The following is a 22,309-nucleotide window of genomic DNA, read 5'->3' on the forward strand; positions in this document are numbered from 1 at the left end:
TTCAAATTTCATTATAATATACAGCAAATAATTTAGATAAATCGTTGACAAAACAAAATTCAAAACAAACAAATTGCCATATATATTGATTCTAAATTCGTGTTTTTTAAATTTTTGTATGAATGTAGATGCCGGTCAATGGGTGCAGGGGTTTAGCAAAGTCTCACCTTGTGAAGATTTGTTGATAAAAATTCCTAAGGAAAAAGTGACACTTAACCTCATCCCTCCCTATTTGTACTGGTACTAAGTTTGCTAAACTCGTTTTTATTGCAATTAATATTAAGTTTTATAGATATTTAACCAACAGTTTGCAGGTTTCACAAAGAAAAAAACATGTATTGATATTACTATACCTTTCATAGCGGAGCTGGACAAGATAGAATTGCAATGGATGGTTAAAACGGTAATTTCGCAGCAAATACTCTGTATGTTGACTAATATGTGGAGGCGTTGGACACAATTCTCCTTGTGAAAATTTATTAAAAAAATAATTCGGTGTGTGTATAGTGTGCTCGCGCGGGTTCGAGTCCCGACATGGCTACAATGTGTGAAGCCCATTTCTGGTCTCCCTGCTAAAAGCGGCGTAAAAAACATACACATTCTTTCATAATCTAAAAAATACTGATAAATAATATACCACTTGTTCGAGTTTAGAAATGGTATATTAACACTGCATAATTGTGTTGAGGAAGGTCTTATGACGGCAACGAAACTGTTTTCTCTTGTTTACATCACTGGTGTTGTATGGAGAAACCAAGTTAAATCGTTCTCGGCAAAATCCGGGTCTTGTACCCAAGTTAGGTAAAATGTGTGAAACCCATCTTTTATCTTCCAGTCGTACTGGGGTATAGGCATATAATATAATATATAATTATATATTTATATAATTATAATTGTGTAATTGGTCAAGTTGAAAACACCAACGACATAGGTGTAAGAACATAAACAGAATTTAGAATCAATACTTTTTATGAACATGTTGTATTCTTACATTAAATAATATGCTTCATTCATTGACGACATGGGACAATCTCCCCACCCCCCTCCACACACACGCACACACACACGCGCGCACGCACACACACGCGCACACTGAGTGACAGAGAAACGCTCTTACCGGCCTTTTCCCCTGGTGCTGTTTTGTATCGAATATAACATCACACCATCTGCGAATCGTTACAGCCACAGCGATTATACGTTTACACAATTATATGTTCACCAACAGATTGTCTAATTACATATTGCTGCACTTACCATGTCGTTTTGTTCAACGTCCTCTCCAGAGTGAAAACATACGGCAGGGCAGGAAATCAAGCTGAAAAATGTTCCCTCGTGAAAAGTCCTCATAGTGCACATGACATACCAAAGTTTTAAACGCAGCGTTCAAAGTAGCGCGTGAATAATATAAACATGAGAAATAGGGGTCTAAGCCCATTGTATTCTCGATTTTAAATGAATTCTAAACAACTTGTTGAAATTAATTTAACATGCACCGGCACATTTGATAAAGTGAGCGTCGTCTGCTTCGATCAATAGGGTTTGGATGACGCGCTGGAAAATCTCGTGCAACGGAAGTGTTTCCCGATTGGCTAAACTCGTAACCATGACATCGCGTGACTATTCTGGTGAACACCTGCATGAAATATACAACACTTCTAACCTGATTTGACATTTGTTTATATAGATAATCTTAACCAAGTCATTGGCGGTGAGGTTTGTCTAGCGAGGTTAAAGCGTTGACTCGTCACACCAATGCACCACATGGGTACACCATGTAGAGCCGATTTGGACGCTCCTGTCCGTAGATTTTGTTCCAAATTTCGCAAATGATATTGTAATAATATATGATAATTTTTAGCGGTATTCATCATAATAGAATGGAGATGTAATACAGTGGATGGTCTACCATGTCTTGCCAAGCGCCATAACATTTTAATGCATTTTAATCATAATGATGATTATGAAAAAAAAGTTTATCAAAGAATTTTTAACAATATGTATAAAGTACCACACGAGTAAAAACGTATTAACTGAGGGTTAAAGGAGAGCTTACCGAGTTTTGTATTTTTATGTAATGGAGAATAATGGAAAGAACTGTTGCTAAATTTGACTATGTCTATTAAACCATCACCCATTCCTGCAACAGTTTGTGACTACTCCATAGTAATCTGTGGCTGAATAATTTTGTGTAAAAATATATTGGTTCGATGAAGACTAGGGTAGGAAATGAACTTGCAACAACATGACCCCTAACACGTTTGAAACGTTATTCATTTATGCCGAAAAGAGCAAATTCATTTATTTTCAAGATAAAATATCAAAGATACACATCAACGAAATCAAATTTCTTATCTTGAAAATAAATGAATTTAATTCATATAGTCGGTCCCTTAGAACGTATATACTGTTAGCCAATTTTAAAGAGACCAAATTGCTGGGTTCATCACTACATTCCAGTTCAGTTTCAAGTATCCAAGTAGCCTTGCGGTGGTTAAAGCGTTTGGTCGCCCGGATTCGATACCCCTCAATGGGTACATCCATTGCTGACTTGGTTGACATTTTTCTCACCCTATCGACACCAGCCGGTGTCTACAAGGTCTACATTATTATATCGATAGTCGCCAGCATAGTGGACCAGACAAACCAGTGCTTGATGTTGCTACAACGTCACAAGGCGTTGGAGTTCGATGATACACAATGAACCAAGTCACCGAGTCTGTCTTCAGAATTTTCTATACAACAGTGTAAAGGATAAATGTAGCGGAATATCCTTGTGTAATGGACAATGTTATTTATTGCAGACAACACGGGACAAGCGTTCTAACGTACTGGCGCAACCCAACATTATTAATTACGTCGTCATCACTGGTCAATGATCCTGTTTTGAGGGAGAACCAACAGAACCCGCCATTAACATTTTTAAAGAAATATTTCGAATTCAGATCAATTGACCCAGATTATTTCCATTAAGATATTTGGCACTGTCAAATAACTAATTTGTAACTGTGACGCTATTGATACTGTTTGTCATTTGATCATTTTGGATATTCGAGCTTACCATTTGATATTCTGGGTGGGGAGTGGGTGGGGTTAGGGTGGGCAGGAATTTAATGGAACTACAAATTGTCCCTGAAAATGCTTGAAAAAAAATAAGCTTCATGCTTTTGAAAAAACAACGAAATTGTCTGCCACAATAATACATTGCTGAAAAATGTTGGGTGTTTTTTTTAAAAAGTATTAAATTCATAGTTTTAATTAAAACATATCTGGTTTTGCAGTTGTAGATGAAACAATATCTAGTCTCCAAACAAAATCCCAGCCCCCTCCCCCTCTCTCCACCCCCCACCCCATCCCCATCCCCACCCCAAGAACGTCAAACGGTTGGCCCCTTGTGTCAAGGCCGGACCTTTGTCTGTTTTGAACTAGTGTTTAATGTTGTGCCGTTGTGATAATTCAGTGAAACACGTTCACGTCCACGTGGATAATTCATTACTTTAGACACTACCGAAGATGACCGTCTGTACGTTCACATAGTCACGTGATAATATGTACAATTATGTGACCGACGATCTGTGATAAGGACAGTGGCACTGATTCAAGATGGCGAAAAGGCCACATTTCCTTCTGGTTGCTGCCTTCCTGGCTTATTTGCAATGTGCCCGGGGCATATTTTACGCTCAACCGGAACAGATTCACCTGTCTTACGGCCGTAAGTGTGTGGAATATCAGGCCTTCACATATGCAGCCTGGGCGCATCATTGGTGCCTCTCATGGCATGTTTTCAAAATTGACAATCATTCGACATATGAATCAAAGGATTTGCAATGCTATCCAAGCTAAATAGTTCTTCTTGAAGTCTCTTTAGGCCGGACTGCCTCAGTTGTTTAGTGGTAGAGCGTCCGCCCGGAGAGCGGAAGGTCCGGGGTTCGATCCCCGGCCGCGTCATTCCAAAAGACGTTTTTAGATGGTTCTTGTTGTTACCCTGTCTGGCGCTCGGCATTAAGGGGCCGGAGTCAGTATACTGTGTCTGAGTGGGGTATTTATGTTAAACTGCGGCATGGTATCTCAGTTTGCTAGCAGTATAAATCGGCATCAGTCCGGGCTAGTACAAACAGCCACACACACACACACACACACACACACACGTACATGCACGTCGCTATATAATTTGCCATAATCTTGGACGCGACGTTAAACCCCATTTCACTTCCCCTCACCTCTTTAGACCGTGTTTGATATAGGTGGCCGTCTTCAGTGATCGTCATCTAAAACACCCATATTTGACTGTGTACGTTTAAGTTGACCAGCCTTCGATGATCGTGACGTACAATACCAATATTTGACCTTGTGCGTTGTAGGTGACCCGTCTACGATTATCGTGACCGAGAACACCAATCACGGACCTTTTATATTGTAGGAGACCGCCTTCGATGATCGTGAGAAAGAACACCAATGTCTTACCATGTACGTTTAAGTCGCCGATGATCGTGATCTGGAACACCAATGTGCGTTGTAGGTGCCCCGATGTCGATGATCGTGACCTAGGAGACCAAATATTGACCTTGAGTATTGCAGGTGACCGCCTTCGATGATCGTGATCTAGAACACCGCTGGTTGACCTTGTTTGTTGTAGGTGACCGCCTTCAATGATCGTGATCTAGAACACCGTTGTTTGACTTCGTTTGTTTCAGGTGACCGTCTTCGGTGGGCGTGATCTAGAACACCAATACTTGACCTTGTATGTTACAGGTGACCCGTCTTCGATGGGCGTGATCTATAACACTAATACTTGACCTTTTATGTTACAGGTGACCGTTTTCGATGGTCGTGATCTAGAACACCAATACTTGACCTTTTATGTTACAGGTGACCGTTTTCGATGGTCGTGATCTCGAACACCAATACTTGACCCTGTATGTTACAGGTGACGCGTCTTCGATGGGCGTGATCTAGAACACCAATACTTGACCTTTTATGTTACAGGTGACCGTTTTCGATGGTCGTGATCTAGAACACCAATACTTGACCCTGTATGTTACAGGTGACCCGTCTTCGATGGTCGTGATCTAGAACACCAATACTTCACCTTTTATGTTACAGGTGACCGTTTTCGATGGTCGTGATCTAGAACACCAATACTTGACCTTGTATGTTACAGTTGACCGTCTTCGATGGTCGTGATCTAGAACACCAATACTTGACCCTGTATGTTACAGGTGACCCGTCTTCGATGGGCGTGATCTAGAACACCAATACTTGACCTTGTATGTTACAGCTGACCATCTTCGATGGTCGTGATCTAGAACACCAATACTTAACCTTGTATGTTACAGTTGACCGTCTTCGATGGTCGTGATCTAGAACACCAATACTTAACCTTTTATGTTACAGCTGACCGTTTTCGATGGTCGTGATCTCGAACACCAATACTTGACCTTGTATGTTACAGGTGACCCGTCTTCGATGGTCGTGATCTAGAACACCAATACTTGACCTTTTATGTCAAAGCTGACCATCTTCGATGGTCGTGATCTAGAACACCAATACTTGACCTTGTATGTTACAGGTGACCCGTCTTCGATGGTCGTGATCTAGAACACCAATACTTGACCTTGTATGTTACAGCTGACCATCTTCGATGGTCGTGATCTAGAACACCAATACTTGACCTTGTATGTTACAGGTGACCCGTCTTCGATGATCGTGACGTGGAACACCATCAATGACACGAAGATCTCTGCTGTGAAATATGGTTCCAGTCCTCTGGCCATCAACCAGCAGGTCACAGGCTACAGCACCCATTTTGTGGATGGAGGGACGGAGCACAGGGCCCAGTACATACACAGAGTTGTCATCACCGGGCTTACTCCCGGACAGAAATACTGTAAGTATCTGTAGGGAGTTTTTATCGTGGCTTATTCCCAGACAGAAATACTGTAAAGTATATGTAGGGAAATATTACCATGGCTTACTCCCGGACAAAAATACTGTAAATATTTGTAAAGAGTTACGATCACTGGGCTTACTCCTGGACAGAAATAATGTAAGTATTTGTAAAGAGTTACGATCACTGGGCTTACTCCTGGACAGAAATACTGTAAGTATTTGTAGGTAGATACGATCACTGGGCATACTCAAGGACAAAAATACAGAAAGTACATGCATGGCGTTACAATCACTGGGCTTACTCCCGGGCAGAAATACTGTAAGTATTTGTAGGGAGTTTTGATCATGGCTTATTCCCAGACAGAAATACTGTAAGTATTTGTAAAGAGTTATGGTAACTGGGCTTACTCCTGGACAAAAATACTGTAAAGTATACGCAGGGAAATATTATCATGGCTTACTCCCGGACAGAAATACTGTAAGTATTTGTAAAGAGTTACGATCACTGGGCTTACTCCTGGACAGAAATACAGTAAGTATTTGTAGGGAGTTACGATCACTTGGCATACTCAAGGACAGAAATACAGAAAGTACATGCATGTCGTTACAATCACTGGGCTTACTCACGGACAGAAATACTGTAAGTATTTGTAAAGAGTTACGATCACTGGGCTTACTCCTGGACAGAAATACTGTAAGTATTTGTAGGGAGTTACGATCACTTGGCATACTCAAGGACAGAAATACAGAAAGTACATGCATGGCGTTACGATCACTGGGCTTACTCCCGGAGTGAAATACTGTAAGTGTTTGTAGGGAGTTTTGATCATGGCTTATTCCCAGACAGAAATACTGTAAGGTATATGTAGGGAGATATTATAATGGCTTAATCCCATACAGAAATACTGTCAGTATTTGTAGGGAGTTGCGATCACTGGGCATACTCAAGGACAGAAATACAGAAGGTACACGCATGGTGTTACAATCACTGGGCTTACTCCCGGGCAGGAATACTGTAAAGAAGTTGCGATCACTGGGTTACTCCTGGACAGAAATACTGTAAGTATTTGTAGGGAGATACGATCACTGGTCTTACTCCTGGACAAACACTCACTGTGCCTATTCACAGATAGACATACTCCTGGCACATGTTGAGATTAACAGGCACTTGAACCACCCCTGAACAGAAACACTGTGAGTATACTATGTAGAGATTAAGTAAGGCCGTGGACACCAGTTTGAGTATAGGACTAAGCCAAACTCCTGCTAATCTTCATGTGTCGTGAAGCAGAAACACGTCTTCCTGTCCTGTGTTGTCTAAAAGAACCGCACCACACCGTGTCATAAAAGTGGTAATACTACTTAAGGTCTTCAGCAACCTATGCTTGCAGTTAAAGGCGACTATGCTTGTCGTAAGAGGCGACTAACGGGATCGGTTTGTCAGGCTTGACTTGGTTGATGCATGTTATCGTATCCCAATTGCAAAGATCAATGCACATGATATCAATCGCTTGATTGTTCTGGTCCAAACTCGATTATTTACGGATATAGATGTGGAATATTGCGTAGTGCGACGTTAAACAACAAACAAACATAAAAAACTTATAAAACAAGTTCAATGAACTTGACTTCGGCTCCATGTCTTATCAGCAAGCGTGTTGTGTCAGGAGAGATTGGGATTGTATTTAGGTTTAAGTCATAAGGCTTTATCAGTATTTTGTTTGACCGGATTTTTTTTTCTTGCAAAATCTTGACGTCAGCTGTGCGTTACTCAGAAGATAGGGGCACGAGTGGCCCAGTCGTCTAAGGCGCCGCGATTCGCTGTGCAGAGTTGCGTCCCTTGGGCACGCCAGAAACCTATGATTGTTGGTTCGAATTCCGGTTCGCCCCGATTATGTTTCTAGGTTTGTCAGCACCATACACGTGCTCGTGGGTTTCACCGAAGTGGTAAACGTCTGAGACCTGCATCACTACGGGCTTTCCTCCCACATCAAGCTGACACGCCGCGATATAACTGGAATACTGTTAAAAGTGGCGTTAAACCCAATTCACTCACTCATTCAGTAGATAGTATACTTGTTCTGTCCTCTCGGGTTAGTGGCAATGAGCGAACCTATGGTCACGTATATCACATATCGCCATAGGGACGACGAAATTAAGTCAGCGAATTTACAGCTAAAGCTCCGTGGATTGTAGGCAGCAATAGTACAGCTGTAGTCAGAAATATTACAGCTATACTACTGTGGACTGTTGTCAGAAATGTTACAGTTGTAGTACCGTGGCCTGTAGTGAGCAATGTTACAGCTTTAGTCAGCAATACTACAGCTGTAGTCAGAAATATTACAGCTATACTACTGTGGACAGCTGTATCACTGTGGACTGAATACTACAGCTGTATCACTGTGGACTGAATACTACAGCTGTATCACTGTGGACTGAATACTACAGCTGTATCACTGTGGACTGAATACTACAGCTGTATCACTGTGGACTGAATACTACAGCTGTATCACTGTGGAGTGAATACTACAGCTATATCACTGTGGATTGTAGTCAGTAATAATACAGCTTTATCACTACTACTACTAATGATAATGATAATAATGATAATAATAATAATTATTATTATTATTCACTCAGATTCGATGTCTTTGATTAAAAACAAATAATTCACTGATTAGGACTAGAACCCCTGTGGCAGTTATAGTCACGGTGTCTGTCTCATACGCCTTCCTCCCCTAGTCTACCACTGCGGCAGCGACTATGGGTGGAGCGACCCCTTCTTCTTCACGACCATGCCCGAGGGGACCGACTGGAGCCCCCGCATCGTCATGTTCGGGGACCTGGGGAACGTCAACGCCCAGTCCCTGCCCCGGCTCCAGTCCGAGGTGGACATGTACGACGCAGTCCTTCACATAGGTAAGTACGTCAAACATTTAACTGTATCTCACAGCGTGGCATCGTGATGTCTGAGGTAAATACAGACTGGAGCAGTTCATAGACATTGACAACTTTCTAGAAACCCACGAATATGAGTATTGCGTTGACAAGGGGGACAACACTGGGATTCGAACCCACGGCAAGCCGGTCAGAGCTCGGTTAAAACGGGGTCACACCTGTCCGTTTTTAGCACCCGTATCCGTATCACGCATCCGTACGCTTGTATACGTTTACGCTTATCCACTTATCAACACGTATCCACATGTGGCCCATGTTGCAGAAGTGCATTGAGGGAATTTCGGAGGGTTCAAAATATAATGTGACGTCACAACAGATGCTATTCCACCCGCAGATCCATCAGCATCCGAAATAAATTGTCTTGAGTCGAAAAGAAACCCGTAGTTGGACACGTATAAAATACGAATAGGGGTAGATAATGTATTTTCTACAAGAGCGATTTTTTGCAGATACGGCTAAAAAATAGGATAGGGCTAAATGGACCCTTGGACCATCGTTCCACTAGTATCATTCCTGGAGGCTGATCTTGTTATTCCGATCACTGCGCAAATAATTCGTACCTAGTTATTTCGAAGGTATTTATATGTCGGACGATATGTTGATTATCTTTTGAAAGACAGATGATTGAAAAAATACCGGGATTGCGATATTCGATCAAATCGCAACATCCTGTGATTCTTTGCTGAAATTTGGTGTGTGATCTTTGTTTTGTTCTTTTGCAGTACTGGTCATATGTAGTTGAGCAATATACGTTTTGTCTTTTTCCACTTTTCAGGTGATTTTGCGTACGACATGGATAAAGTAAGTCAGAAATATTTTCAGCTTATTTTATCAATTATTACAAAATTATGTGTCTCAGAGTGGGAGGTTATGGTTTGACGTTTTGCGTTCAGCAATATCACAGCAATACCACAGCAACACCACAGCAATATCATTGCAATATCACTGCAATAACACAGCAACACCACAGCAATATCACAGCAACACCAAAGCAATATCATTGCAATATCACAGCAATATCACAGCAATATCACAACAATATCACAGCAATATCACCGCAACACCACAGCAATATCATTGCAATATCACAGCAACACCATAGCAATATCACAGCATTATCACAACAATTCCACAGCAATATCACAGCAATTCCACAACAATACCACAGCAATGTCTCAGCATTATCAGGACGAGATGTAGCAATAATAATGTATGTATGTATGTATCTTAACTAAGTACACAAGTCTGTCTTGTGATCTTAATACCGAAGCTCTACTATATTTCTCGTGTACTTTTAACATTCGGTAGCCTCACCGCCTTACCGCCTTACTATTCCAGAATCAGAGCACCGTCGGTGACGCCTTCATGCGGCAGATTCAGCCCATAGCTGCTTACCTCCCTTACATGACCTGTCCCGGCAACCACGAGAACAGCTAGTCAGTGTACCGTCACATACAACGCACTCTGTCTCAACCGACATCCGTGAGATAAGGACTAAATGTCGGTTTAGACAGAGGTCGGTTTACAGAACATTTATACATTGCCTTAACGATTTGTCGGGTTGACAGAATGTCGGCCTATTCAGATGTCGGATCACAGTTTCGTACACTCCCTTTTGAATGATATGTCATGTTAAAGTTGAGTGAGTGAGCATGGTTTTACGCCGCTTTTAGCAATAACCTAGCAATATCGCGACGGGGGACGCTAAACATTAACTACAAGGCTACCCCATCACCCCGCTGTAGCATATGACGTATATTATCTGATGTTTGTCGGGGTGAGGTAAAATGGGGTTTAAATCGCGTCAAAGATTATTGCACTTATATAGCGACGTGTGTGTGTGTGTGTGTGTGTGTGTGTGTGTGTGTGTGTGTGTGTGTGTGTGTGTGTAATGCCCATTTATAGTTGATGAGTACCCCACTCAGACACAGTTTACTGACTCCGAGCCCACCAGCCCCTTAATGCCGAGCGTCAGGCGGGAGAACAACAAGTTCCATCTTTTAACGTCTTTTGGCACGACGCGGCCGGGGATCGAACCCCGACCTTCCGCTCTACCACAAGAGGCGGCCTTATCTGATGTTAGCTGGTCGTTATATTAAGGAGGAAGGAATGGGGCTATTGATAGAACCACGCTTTCGCTGAGCATGACATCCTCGATTATCAGGTGTGATATCTTCATCATATGATATCATAACAAATACCTCGGACCCACTCGCCACCATAGTATCGAAACTGACGTCACAACCTCTCTTTCTCTTACCATGCACAGAATTTCTCTCGCCCAGGACAGTATATGATTGAACGGCTAATTTGAGCGTCGAGCCTTTCGAATCCATCTTAGCTCGGCAAGGGTGGAAACTGGACTTTTAAAGTCAGTTAACTCCCTTGCCTCGGGAAGATGTTCGAATCGGGCTGAAAACAAATCTATAGTGGCGAATTTGTCCAGGGTGTCATAAATGAATGAATAGTTAAAACACTGGATAATCGAGGGTGTGATCATACGTACAAGCCACACATGTTTGTCAAGGTCAAGGTGAGTTGTGTCATGCTGGAACAGAGCGGGGGAATATGCGAGCGTTTGCGCGCGTAATACTTGTCGTTCATATATGATATTTACGAAACGGAAACACACGAGTGTAATGATTTCTTTATCATGTAATGCCATTCTTAGGTGTATTTCAAAAACATATTTTCATTCACACAATGAATGACGTAGCCTTAGGGACCCCCCATACTGTTTTTGTGTGAGTGAGTGAGTGAGATGTTGCGCCGCTTTAAGCAATATTCCATGGAACCCGAGTTTTCGGTGTGACAAGCGAACGCTTTAACCACTAGGCTACCCGACCGCCCTAGTTTTCGTGTGAAATTCATCATGTAGTACAAATGTTTCAGCGACGCATTAGGTCCCCCCATTTCCGTCGGTACGAGGACACGACATATAAACAGAAACATGGAAAATGTTTATCAGTGAGTGAGTGAGTGAGTGTGGATTTACGCCGCTTTTAGCAATATTCAAGCAATATCACTGCGGTGGACACCAGAAATGGGCTTCACACATTGTACCCATGTCGGGAATCGAACCCAGGTCTTCGGCGTGACGAACGAACGCTTTAACTATCAGGCTACCCGACCACCCCGAATGTTTATCAGGAGTTTCCGAGATACGGTTTCAAAGATCTTATCCTGAGGTTTCTAATGCTCTATTCCAGCAACTTCTCCAACTACAAGAACAGATTCACCATGCCCTTTGATGAACAGTCAGACAGGATGTTCTTCAGGTAAGCAATGCGCCATACAGCACAGCCATGTCGAAAGGAAACAAGAATTATAACATTATGTGAAGGATAAAGCGCTCCTCCTCTTTTATGGTCGAGGAAGTCCGAGGCAAGGAGGTATCGGTAATGGTACGAAACTTAAGTGAAGTTGCAGGTTCCTGTCATCCATAATGAAAAAGTTTCACATCTTGCCTTCGATTTTAGAACATTGTACGTCCAAATTCCATAGCAGCAGGTCTTACTAATAAAAAGTAAAACCTCATACCAGGTCTTACTAGTAAAAACGAAAACCTCATACCAGATCTTACTAGTAAAACGTAAAACCCATACCAGGTCTTACTAGTAAAACGTAAAACCCCATACCAGGTCTTACTGGCAAAAAGTAAAACCTCATACCCGGGTGAGTAACACCCCCCATCCCCCCCCCAAGAGGTTATTACAATAAAATAGGCAAAAGTGGCAGTAGGTTCACAGGTTGTGTGAAGAGTCGTTGGATATGATAGGAACGTATTTAAATTTAACTGGTATGCTTTTATTTTCATAGTATTCTCATTCAAATGCTGAGTAGAAAATGGTAGAAAATTGAGTTGCCAATTTTTCGAACTTCTGTAGATTTTGCAAAATGACCCAAGATGATTTGTTTATTGTTCAGTACGATATCATACTGTATCATACTGTGGTAAAGCCAGGTTCTCTCAACCCTTAAGGTTGAGGCTTTAATTACATCTTTCCTCCTCAGTGCGAGGCGTTCATCAGCTGTGTTTCTATGTGTGTCAGTTTCGACATGGGGCCCGCCCACATCATCTCCTTCTCCACCGAGTACTACTTCTACGTCAACTACGGCATCTCTCAGCTCGTCCGGCAGTACGAGTGGCTGGAGCAGGATCTCAAGGTGGGAATAGCATAGTAGTGCCCTTCACCCTCTAGACACGTCCTTCACCTCCACTTAGACATGACCTTACCTCCACTTGAACACGTCCTTCACCTCCACTTAGGCGTGTCCTTCACTTCACTTGGAGATGTCCTTCACCTTCACTTGAACACGTCCCTCACTTGAACACGTCCTTCACCTTCACTTGGACACGTCCTTCACTTGAACACGTCCTTCACCTTCACTTGAACACGTCCTTCCCCTCCACTTAGACAAGTCCTTCACCTCAACTTAGACATGACCTTCAGCTTCGCTTCGACATGACCTTCACCTCAACTTAGACATGGCCTTCACCTTCACTTAGACATGCACAAAATTCACTCTCACACACTCACTTAACACCACATGCCTTCTATGTTTATCAAGGAAGCAAGTCTCCCCGAGAACCGAGCCAAGCGGCCATGGATAATCACCATGGGACACAGACCCATGTACTGCTCCAACGCTGACGACGACGACTGCACACACCTGGAGAGCTTGGTGAGGGCACTGTGTTGTCGTGCTCAGTTGGTTTACAGCTTATGTGTCCCAGTTCCTTGTATATACATCTGACTGAAACGAATCTTTGAAGCTTTAGTATTTGTGTATAAAATACAACTTTTTCAGAACATTACAATGAATCGGGTTAGGTTAGCCCAAGCAAATGAATATACATTGTTCCATTGAAACCCTCAAATTATTTGAAATCAGCCCAAAGCCTTGTCAGTTTCTAATCCTATCTAAATAGTTTGGAACTGCCGCCTGAAACCAGCGATGCAAGGATCTTACATATATTATATGTGACATATATTATATCTTTCATACCTTCACCATACCCGTGGTCGTAGGTTTCACCGAAGTGGTAAACGTCTGAGACCTGCATCACTTCTGGCGTTCCACCCACTTTAAGCTGACATGCCGCGATATAACTGGAATGCCACAATCCATATGGCCAACCCACAATCATAAGTTTCTGGTGTGCCAAGTGACGCAACTCTGCTCAGCGATCGCGGCGTCTTAGACGACTTGGCCACCCGTGCCCCCAAATAACTGTAAGAAATGATGATTGTAATACTGCTCCAACTACGTCTCTGGCTCCAGGGAACGCGTGTGGCACAGCGATGCTGCAATTCTTTGTCCAAAGGAGCGTTTCTTAATTTGAGGAGGATCCGCTGATCGTGGGTTTCAATCTCAGATTGAGTTAATTATGAACCTTGCTTTGTCTGCTACCTGTCTGTGCACACTAGACTTGCACAAGTCTCTAAGGCAATACTTATTAGTTTAAATCATTATTTCTAGATTATGTAACTAAAAAAGAACAAGTTGTCTTTATAAGAGACTGAAGTCCTTGTACTATCCACATATCTAGACTTGCCTATTAGGAGGATAGAACTACTACACATCAATGGAGTTTTCTTTCAGTACAGCCTTGGAGCAAGGCTACGTGCACACGAGCAGAGTGATTAATGACTGCATCTTTTCAGAATTTCCGTTCCACATGAAGCTCTCGCAATGATTTATAAACCTCGAGTGACGTCATACTATTGTTCTCCAGTCACGTTGAATCTCATAAACAGGGAAGTTGTCATTTTACCCGGAATTTATATGATATGCCAGGCATATGTGCAATAAAATATGTTATGTTAACCCAGGGATTTTATTGATACAACTTCCGAACATACAACCTTTGTATCTGTAGCCTAGTAAGTGTACCAGTAGGCTACAGAGGCAATGATAAATCACAATGCTTTTAAGAATGTCTTGGGGGCACGGGTGGCCCACTCGTCTAAGGCGCCGCGATTCGCTGTGCAGAGTTGTGTCCCTTGTCCACGCCAGAAACCTATGATTGTGGGTTCGAATCCCGGTTCGCTCCAATTATGTTTCTGGGTTTGTCAGCACCATACCCGTGCTCGTGGGTTTCACCGAAGTAGTAAACGTCTGATACCTGCATCACTTCGGGCTTTCCTCCCACATCAAGCTGACACGCCGTGATATAACTGGAATAATGTTAAAAGCGGCGTTAAACCCAACTCACTCATTCACTAAGAATATCTTGTTCAAGTACCGTACGCCAGCAACAGATATTTTACGCCCGTTTCCTCGGGTTCATGGAAACTATGTTTGAAACATAAAAATGTTGATAAATGTTTTAAGTGTCTTTTTTCGGTTTATAAGTTAGATAAAACACCTCCCACGGGTTTTTATGATATAAAACCTTTATCCCGCGGATGCAGGTTTTAGATATCATAAATACCCTTCACGTAACTTACTTAATGTTGGAGACGACGTTAAACCCTTTTTACCTTCTCGTATGATTACCGTTATCTTTTAAGAGTTGTGATTTGAATCATAAGCATTAACTTAACCTCAGGTAAGAATCGGGATCCCCTTCCTGAGGGTGGGTGGCCTAGAGCACATGTTTGACAAGTACGGCGTGGACCTGGCGCTGTGGGCCCACGAACACTCCTACGAGCGGCTGTGGCCCGTCTACAACAGGAAGGTGTGTACCAGCGAGGGGCAGTTCAGTCATTGTCATCGTTCTCTTTGTTCAGGTAAGGACTGGCGTTCCCAAGCTTCATGTTAACGGTTTGGAGGACATGTTCGACAAGTATGGAGTGGACTTGGCTTTGTGGGCCCATGAACATTCCTATGAACGCTTTTGGCCTGTGTTTAACAGAACAGTAAGTTGTTGGTTGACGTTTCTTAAGCGACAATTGTTATACGATGATCGGCCATACTACCCATGTAATGAGGTCTGAATGATAAACCTTCCCAATGAACTCTGAGTGAAAAGCCTTTACAATGAGGTCTGAGTAATAAGCCTTCCCCACGAGGTCTGAGTGATAAGCCTTTACAATAGGGTCTGAGTGATAAAATTTTACAATGGGGTCTGAGTGATAAGATTTTACAATGCAATGGGGTCTGAGTGATAAGCTTTTGCAATGAGGTCTGAGTGATAAGCTTTAGCAATAAGGTCTGAGTGATAAGCCTTGCAATGAGGTCTGAGTGATAAGCTTTTGCAATGGGGTCTGATGGATAAGACTTAAAATGGGGTCTGAGGGATAAGCTTTTGCAATGAGGTGTAAGTGATAAGCCTTTCTAATGAGATCTGATGGATAAGCCTTTGCAGTGAGGTCTGTGTGATAAGCCTTTCCAATGAGATCTGATGGATAAGCCTTTGCAATGGGTCTGAGTGATAAGCCTTTGCAATGGGGTCTAACTGATAAGTTTTTGCAATGGGGTCTAAGTGATAAGCTTTTGCAATGGGGTCTGAGTGATATGCCTTGCAATGAGGTCTGAGTGATAAGCCTTTACAATGAGGTCTGAGTGATAAGCCTTTCCAATGAGGTCTGAGTGATAAGCCTTTGCAATGAGGTCTGATAGATAAGCCTTTATAATGCGGTTTAAGTGTTAAGCCTTTACAACGGGGTCTGATGGATAAGCCGTAAAATGGGGTCTGATGGATAAGCTTTTCACCACAAGGTCTGAAGGATAAATATTTATCACGAGGTCTGGGTGATAAGCCTTTACAATGAGGTCTGAGTGATAAGCCTTTACTACAGGGTCTGAGGGGTCAAGCTTTACCACGAGGTCAGAGGGATAAGGCTCAACCACGAGGTCTAAGGGATAAGCCTTTATCACAAGGTCAGAGGGAAAAGCCTTTATCACGAGATCTGAGGGATAAGCCTTTACAATGAGATCTGAGGGATAAGCTTTTGCAATGAGATCTGAGGGATAAGCCTTTACAATAAGGTCTGAGGTATAAGCCTTTACAATGGATTCTGGGGGAAAAGCCTACACAATGAACTCTGAAGGACAGACCTTAACCACGAGGTCTGAGGTATAAACCTGTATTATAACAGCAGTTATCGCTAGGGAGGTGGTTTTGTAACAGAAAGAAATACATTAAAACTATCAAAAGTATGTTTAAAAACGACAGAAAAAAATAGAAATATAAAAAAATGATGACTATATTTTCTTAATTTAGATACGTTGCGTTACAGGTGTATAACGGCAGCTACGACCAGCCCTACACCAACCCTGGCGCCCCAGTCCATCTGATAACAGGATCCGCGGTGGGAAACTTTTTAATACATTCTTCAAAAAACATACAAAAATGAAATATGTAATACCATCATACATCATCTAGTGTCTTTATGCTTCTGATATATGACGGGGTCAGACAATCCAGTGGTTGATATTGTGAGCAGCGATCCACGCCGTCGGGTCACGGTGACACACAATCAGCCATGTCACCGAGCCCAAACATCCGATCCACTATAGGTTTCTGGAGACCTACTCAAAACCGGAATAGTCACGGGGTTGTCATGCTTTTGTCACGGCGTGTTAGTTTAGTAGGACTGGTTGGTTTGTTGTTTAACGCCGCACTCGGGAACATTCCAGCTATATGACAGCGGTCTGTAAATAATCGAGTCTGGACCAGACAATCCAGTGATTAATATCATGAGCATCGATCCACGCAATTGGGATCAATGACATGCATCAACCAAGTCAGCGAACCTGACCACCCGATCCCGTTAGTCGCCTTTTAAGACAAGCATGGGTTGCTGAAGACCTATTCTTCCCCGGATCTTCACGGGTCCAGTAGTTTAGTAGTAGGAGCACGGTCGGGTAGCCTGGTGGTTAAAGCGTTCGCTCATCACGCCGATGACTCGGGTTCGATTCCCGCCATGGGTACAATGTACGAAGCCCATTTCTGGTGTCCCCCGCCGTTATATTGCTGGAATATTGCTGCGTAAAACGACACTCACTCACTCACTAGTTCACTAGTTCTTCGTGCACCCATATTGTTCTAATCGGCAACTGATTAAAATCGGGGCGATCTGGGACTCGAACACACGACGAAAATACCTTCTTACTAAGGGACGCAACCCTGCAAAGCGGCACCATGGACTACTGGGCCACTCTGTATTTTTTACCGATCATTTCTCGCACAGGGCTGCAGTGAACGTCATGACAACTTCCTCAAAGATGCCGGTCCGTGGTCTGCACTCCGTAACCTTGACTACGGCTATACCCGGATGACCATCCACAACAACACCCACATCAGCTTGGAACAGGTGTCGGATGACAAGGTGAGACTAGGATGGTTATTAATCTCGTTTTCCTGTAGTTATCCATTCATTTATCTCACACACAACTTTGTCACCTGATGTCGGCGTTCATTACGAATGTTGTCACCTGATGTCGGCGTTCATTACATATGTTCTCGACAAGACATTAGCATGCACCTACCTGAGTTCCAGCTGTTGCAAGATGTGAATCTCGTTGTACACGCAGGCACATATAGACATGGCACATAACTGATTTATAGACAACGTTGAAATGTGATGCAATTCTTCCCTGTTTTGTTGCAGAAGGGGCAGATTGTGGATAGCTTCACTCTCATCAAAGACAAACACGAACCTTACGGGTTAAGTGGCGACTACTGAAACACGGGAAGTGGCAGAAAGTTCCCGAAAAAATATGTTAAAAGCACTTTAATGTAAATTACATGTAATGTTTTTTTAGAATGGGCGTGATCCTGCTTTCGGCTTTATGAAATGTTCATATATATGTTGATATTTGATGTCAAATTATCCCGTTGAAATTATCCTATGACCAGATGTCTTCATTTGTTTCGAACTTGAATTTTCGCCGTATTTGAAGATATTTGCTTAGATTCTTTATCTATGCTTGTTTATTTTATTTTTCATTAAAAAAGTTGAAATGTTGTTGCCATCTTATCTAATTATCTACAATGGAAAAATAAAGACATGTCTGAAACGGTGTGGTGGCACTGACAGGCTTATCGCCGTAGCTAGCAGTATATCAACCATGTCACGGCCCCCTGGTAACTGTGGCCGGGTTTAGCTAGCAGTATATCAGCCATGTCATAGCATGGTAACTGTGGCTGGGTTTAGCTAGCAGTATATCAGCCATGTCACAGAAACCTGGTAACTGTGGCCGGGCCTAGCTAGCGGTATATCAACCATGTCACGGCCCCCTGGTAACTGTGGCCGGGTTTAGCTAGCAGTATATCAGCCTTGTCACAGCATGGTACCTGTGGCTGGGTTTAGCTAGCAGTATATCAGCCATGTCACAGAAACCTGGTAACTGTGGCCGGGCCTAGCTAGCGGTATATCAACCATGTCACGGCCCCCCAGGTAACTGTGACCGGGCCTAGCTAGCGGTATATCAACCATGTCACAGCAACCTGGTAACTGTGGCCGGGTTTAGCTAGCAGTATATCAACCATGTCACAGCAACCTGGTAACTGTGGCCGGGTTTAGCTAACTGTATATTAACCATCTCACGGCCCCCTGGTAACTGTGGCCGGGTTTAGCTAGCAGTATATCAACCATGTCACGGCAACCTGGTAACTGTGGTCGGGTTTAGCTAGCAGTATATCAACCATGTCACGGCCCCCTGGTAACTGTGGCCGGGTTTAGCTAGCAGTATATCAGCCATGTCACAGCCCCCTGGTAACTGTGGCTGAGTTTAGCTAGCAGTATATCAACAATGTCACGGCCCCCTGGTAACTGTGGCCGGGTTTAGCTAGCAGTATATCAACCATGTCACGGCCCCCTGGTAACTGTGGCCGGGTTTAGCTAGCAGTATATCAACCATGTCACAGCAACCTGGTAACTGTGGCCGGGTTAAGCTAACTGTATATTAACCATGTCAAGGCCCCCTGGTAACTGTGGCCGGGTTTAGCTAGCAGTATATCAACCATGTCACAGTAACCAGGTAACTGTGGCCGGGCCTAGCTAGCAGTATATCAACCATGTCACGGCCCCCTGGTAACTGTGGCCGGGTTTAGCTAGCAGTATATCAACCATGTCACGGCCCCCTGGTAACTGTGGCCGGGTTTAGATAGCTGTATATCAACCATGTCACAGCAACCTGGTAACTGTGGCCGGGTTTAGCTAACTGTATATTAACCATGTCAAGGCCCCCTGGTAACTGTGGCCGGGTTTAGCTAGCAGTATATCAACCATGTCACAGTAACCAGGTAACTGTGGCCGGGCCTAGCTAGCAGTATATCAACCATGTCACGGCCCCCAGGTAACTGTGGCCGGGCCTAGCTAGCAGTATATCAACCATGTCACGCCCCCCTGTAACTGTGGCCGGGTTTAGCTAGCTGTACATCAACCATGTCACGGCCCCCTGGTAACTGTGGCTGGGTTTAGCTAGCAGTATATCAGCCATGTCACGGCCCCCTGGTAACTGTGGCCGGGTTTAGCTAGCTGTATATCAACCATGTCAAGGCCCCAAGGTAAGTGTGGCCGGGTTTAGCTAGAAGTATATCAATCATGCCACGGCCCCCTGGTAACTGTGGCCGGGTTTAGCTAGCAGGATATCAACCATGTCACGGCCCCCTTGTAACTGTGGCCGGGTTTAGCTAGCAGTATATCAACAATGTCACGGCCCCCTGGTAACTGTGGCCGGGTTTAGCTAGCTGTATATCAACCATGTCACAGCCCCCTGGTAACTGTGGCCGGGTTTAGCTAGCAGTATATCAACCATGTCACGGCCCCCTGGTAACTGTGGCCGGGTTTAGCTAGCTGTATATCAACCATGTCACAGCCCCCTGGTAACTGTGGTCGGGTTTAGATAGCAGTATATCAGCCATGTCACGGCCCCCTGGTAACTGTGGCCGGGCCTAGCTAGCAGTATATCAACCATGCCACAGTGACCTCACAACTGTGGCCGGGGCTGTCTAGCTAGCAGTATATTAACCATGTCACCGTGACCTCATATACTCTATTTCTGAGAGATGGACAGCTACTCGAACGTATATAAACAGAGCAGCCAAGGAAAAAAATGAAATCATATCAATATAAGAAAAAAGAAATCATATCAATACAAAAACAGAAATTATGTGAACACCAAACTCACAATAGATAGGTGTACCCTACTCACACACAGGAGTCCCAAAGAGGGACAGGTCAGCCGAAATTGCCTAGGTAGAAGGCGACCTCTTAAACACTTAATGCAACAACAAAAACTTCATATATGTGGCCGGGCCTGGCCGGCAGTATATTAACCATGTCACAGTGACCTCATAACTGTGGCTTGGCCTAGCTAGCAGTATATCAACCATGTCACAGACCCCTGGTAACTGTGGCCGGGCCTGGCCGGCAGTATATCAACTATGTCACGGTGACCTCATAATTGTGGCTTGGCCTAGCGAGCAGTATATCAGCCATGTCACGGTGACCTCATAACTGTGGCCGGGTCTAGCGAGCAGTATATCAGCCACGTCACGGTGACCTCATAACTGTGACATTTGAATATCAGTGCCATAATATCAAAACAGTGTTACCTTCCTTGACTTGAGCCAAGAAAACTGTCACTGCGACTGATGCTACTATTACTTCAGCTGCAGCTACTACTACTACTACTACTACTACTACTACTACTACTACTACTACTACTACTTCTACTACTTGTAGTACTACTGATGCTGCAGCTACCACTACTACTACGAGTGAAGCTCCGAGTTAGAATTGGTCTTCAGCAACCCATGCTTGTCGTAAGGGACGACTAACAGAAGCGGGTGTTCAGGCACGTTGTCTTGGTTGATGCATGTCATCATATCCCAACTGCGTGGATCGATGCTCATGATATCAATCACTGGATTGTCCGGTCCAGACTCGAATAGTGATAAACAACCGAAATATACCTGGAATAGTGCTGAGTGTGGGTTTAAACAACAAACAAACTAGTATAACTGCTGCAATTACTACTACTACTACTACTGGTAGTAGTAGTACTACTACTATTACTACTACTTCTGCCACTACTGCGCGATGCTAAAATATAGCTGTCCAATCATTTCAGATTGTGAGAAAATTCCGTCTGAAGTTACTCATAACGAATAGATATGGTAAACGTTACATCCCAAACGTAACTATGGTAACGAATGGTACCAGAGAATTTCTGATTTTTATTTTACTTCACGAGTCTGTTCCTCAAAACACAATCATCGATAAATTAATGCAGACCTTTAATTTGTTAAAAACAGTGGTATAAATATAGGCTGGTGTCGATAGGGCGAGAAAAATTTAAACGTCAAATTCTCTGGATGGACATACTTGGGGAATTCAGGAGCTGATAAGAGGCGACTAACGAGATCGGTGGTCAGGCTCGCTTACTTGGTTGATGCGTGTCATTGTATCCCAATTCCGGGGATTGATGCTCATGATGTCAATCACTGGATTTTCTGATCCAGACTCAATTATTTACAGGCCGCCGTCATATTTAGCTGGGATAT

At 43.4% G+C, this 22,309-nt stretch overlaps 1 protein-coding gene across 2 annotated transcripts; it reads left to right on the forward strand.

Moving 5' to 3' along the window:
• The first annotated feature begins 3,576 nt into the window (after positions 1-3,576).
• On the forward strand, positions 3,577-18,764 carry LOC139442766 (acid phosphatase type 7-like). 2 transcript variants are annotated; one of them, XM_071223661.1, is made up of 12 exons: positions 3,577-3,709; positions 5,684-5,884; positions 8,629-8,805; positions 9,620-9,645; positions 10,183-10,280; positions 12,054-12,122; positions 12,897-13,011; positions 13,417-13,530; positions 15,401-15,529; positions 17,034-17,105; positions 17,988-18,125; positions 18,408-18,764. In XM_071223661.1, exons 1-12 carry the CDS (start codon positions 3,601-3,603, stop codon positions 18,480-18,482), a joined length of 1,323 nt encoding a protein of 440 aa, XP_071079762.1. In that variant the 5' UTR covers positions 3,577-3,600; the 3' UTR covers positions 18,483-18,764. The 2 variants fall into 2 exon arrangements, with proteins under 2 accessions (XP_071079762.1, XP_071079761.1); XM_071223660.1 differs by lacking the exon at positions 15,401-15,529 and adding an exon at positions 15,582-15,710.
• The last annotated feature ends 3,545 nt before the right edge of the window (positions 18,765-22,309 follow it).

This window comes from Haliotis cracherodii, unplaced genomic scaffold (genome assembly GCF_022045235.1).
Source record: "Haliotis cracherodii isolate W230 unplaced genomic scaffold, xgHalCrac1.p SCAF_5, whole genome shotgun sequence".
In the NCBI taxonomy this organism is placed as follows: Eukaryota; Metazoa; Mollusca; class Gastropoda; order Lepetellida; family Haliotidae; genus Haliotis; species Haliotis cracherodii.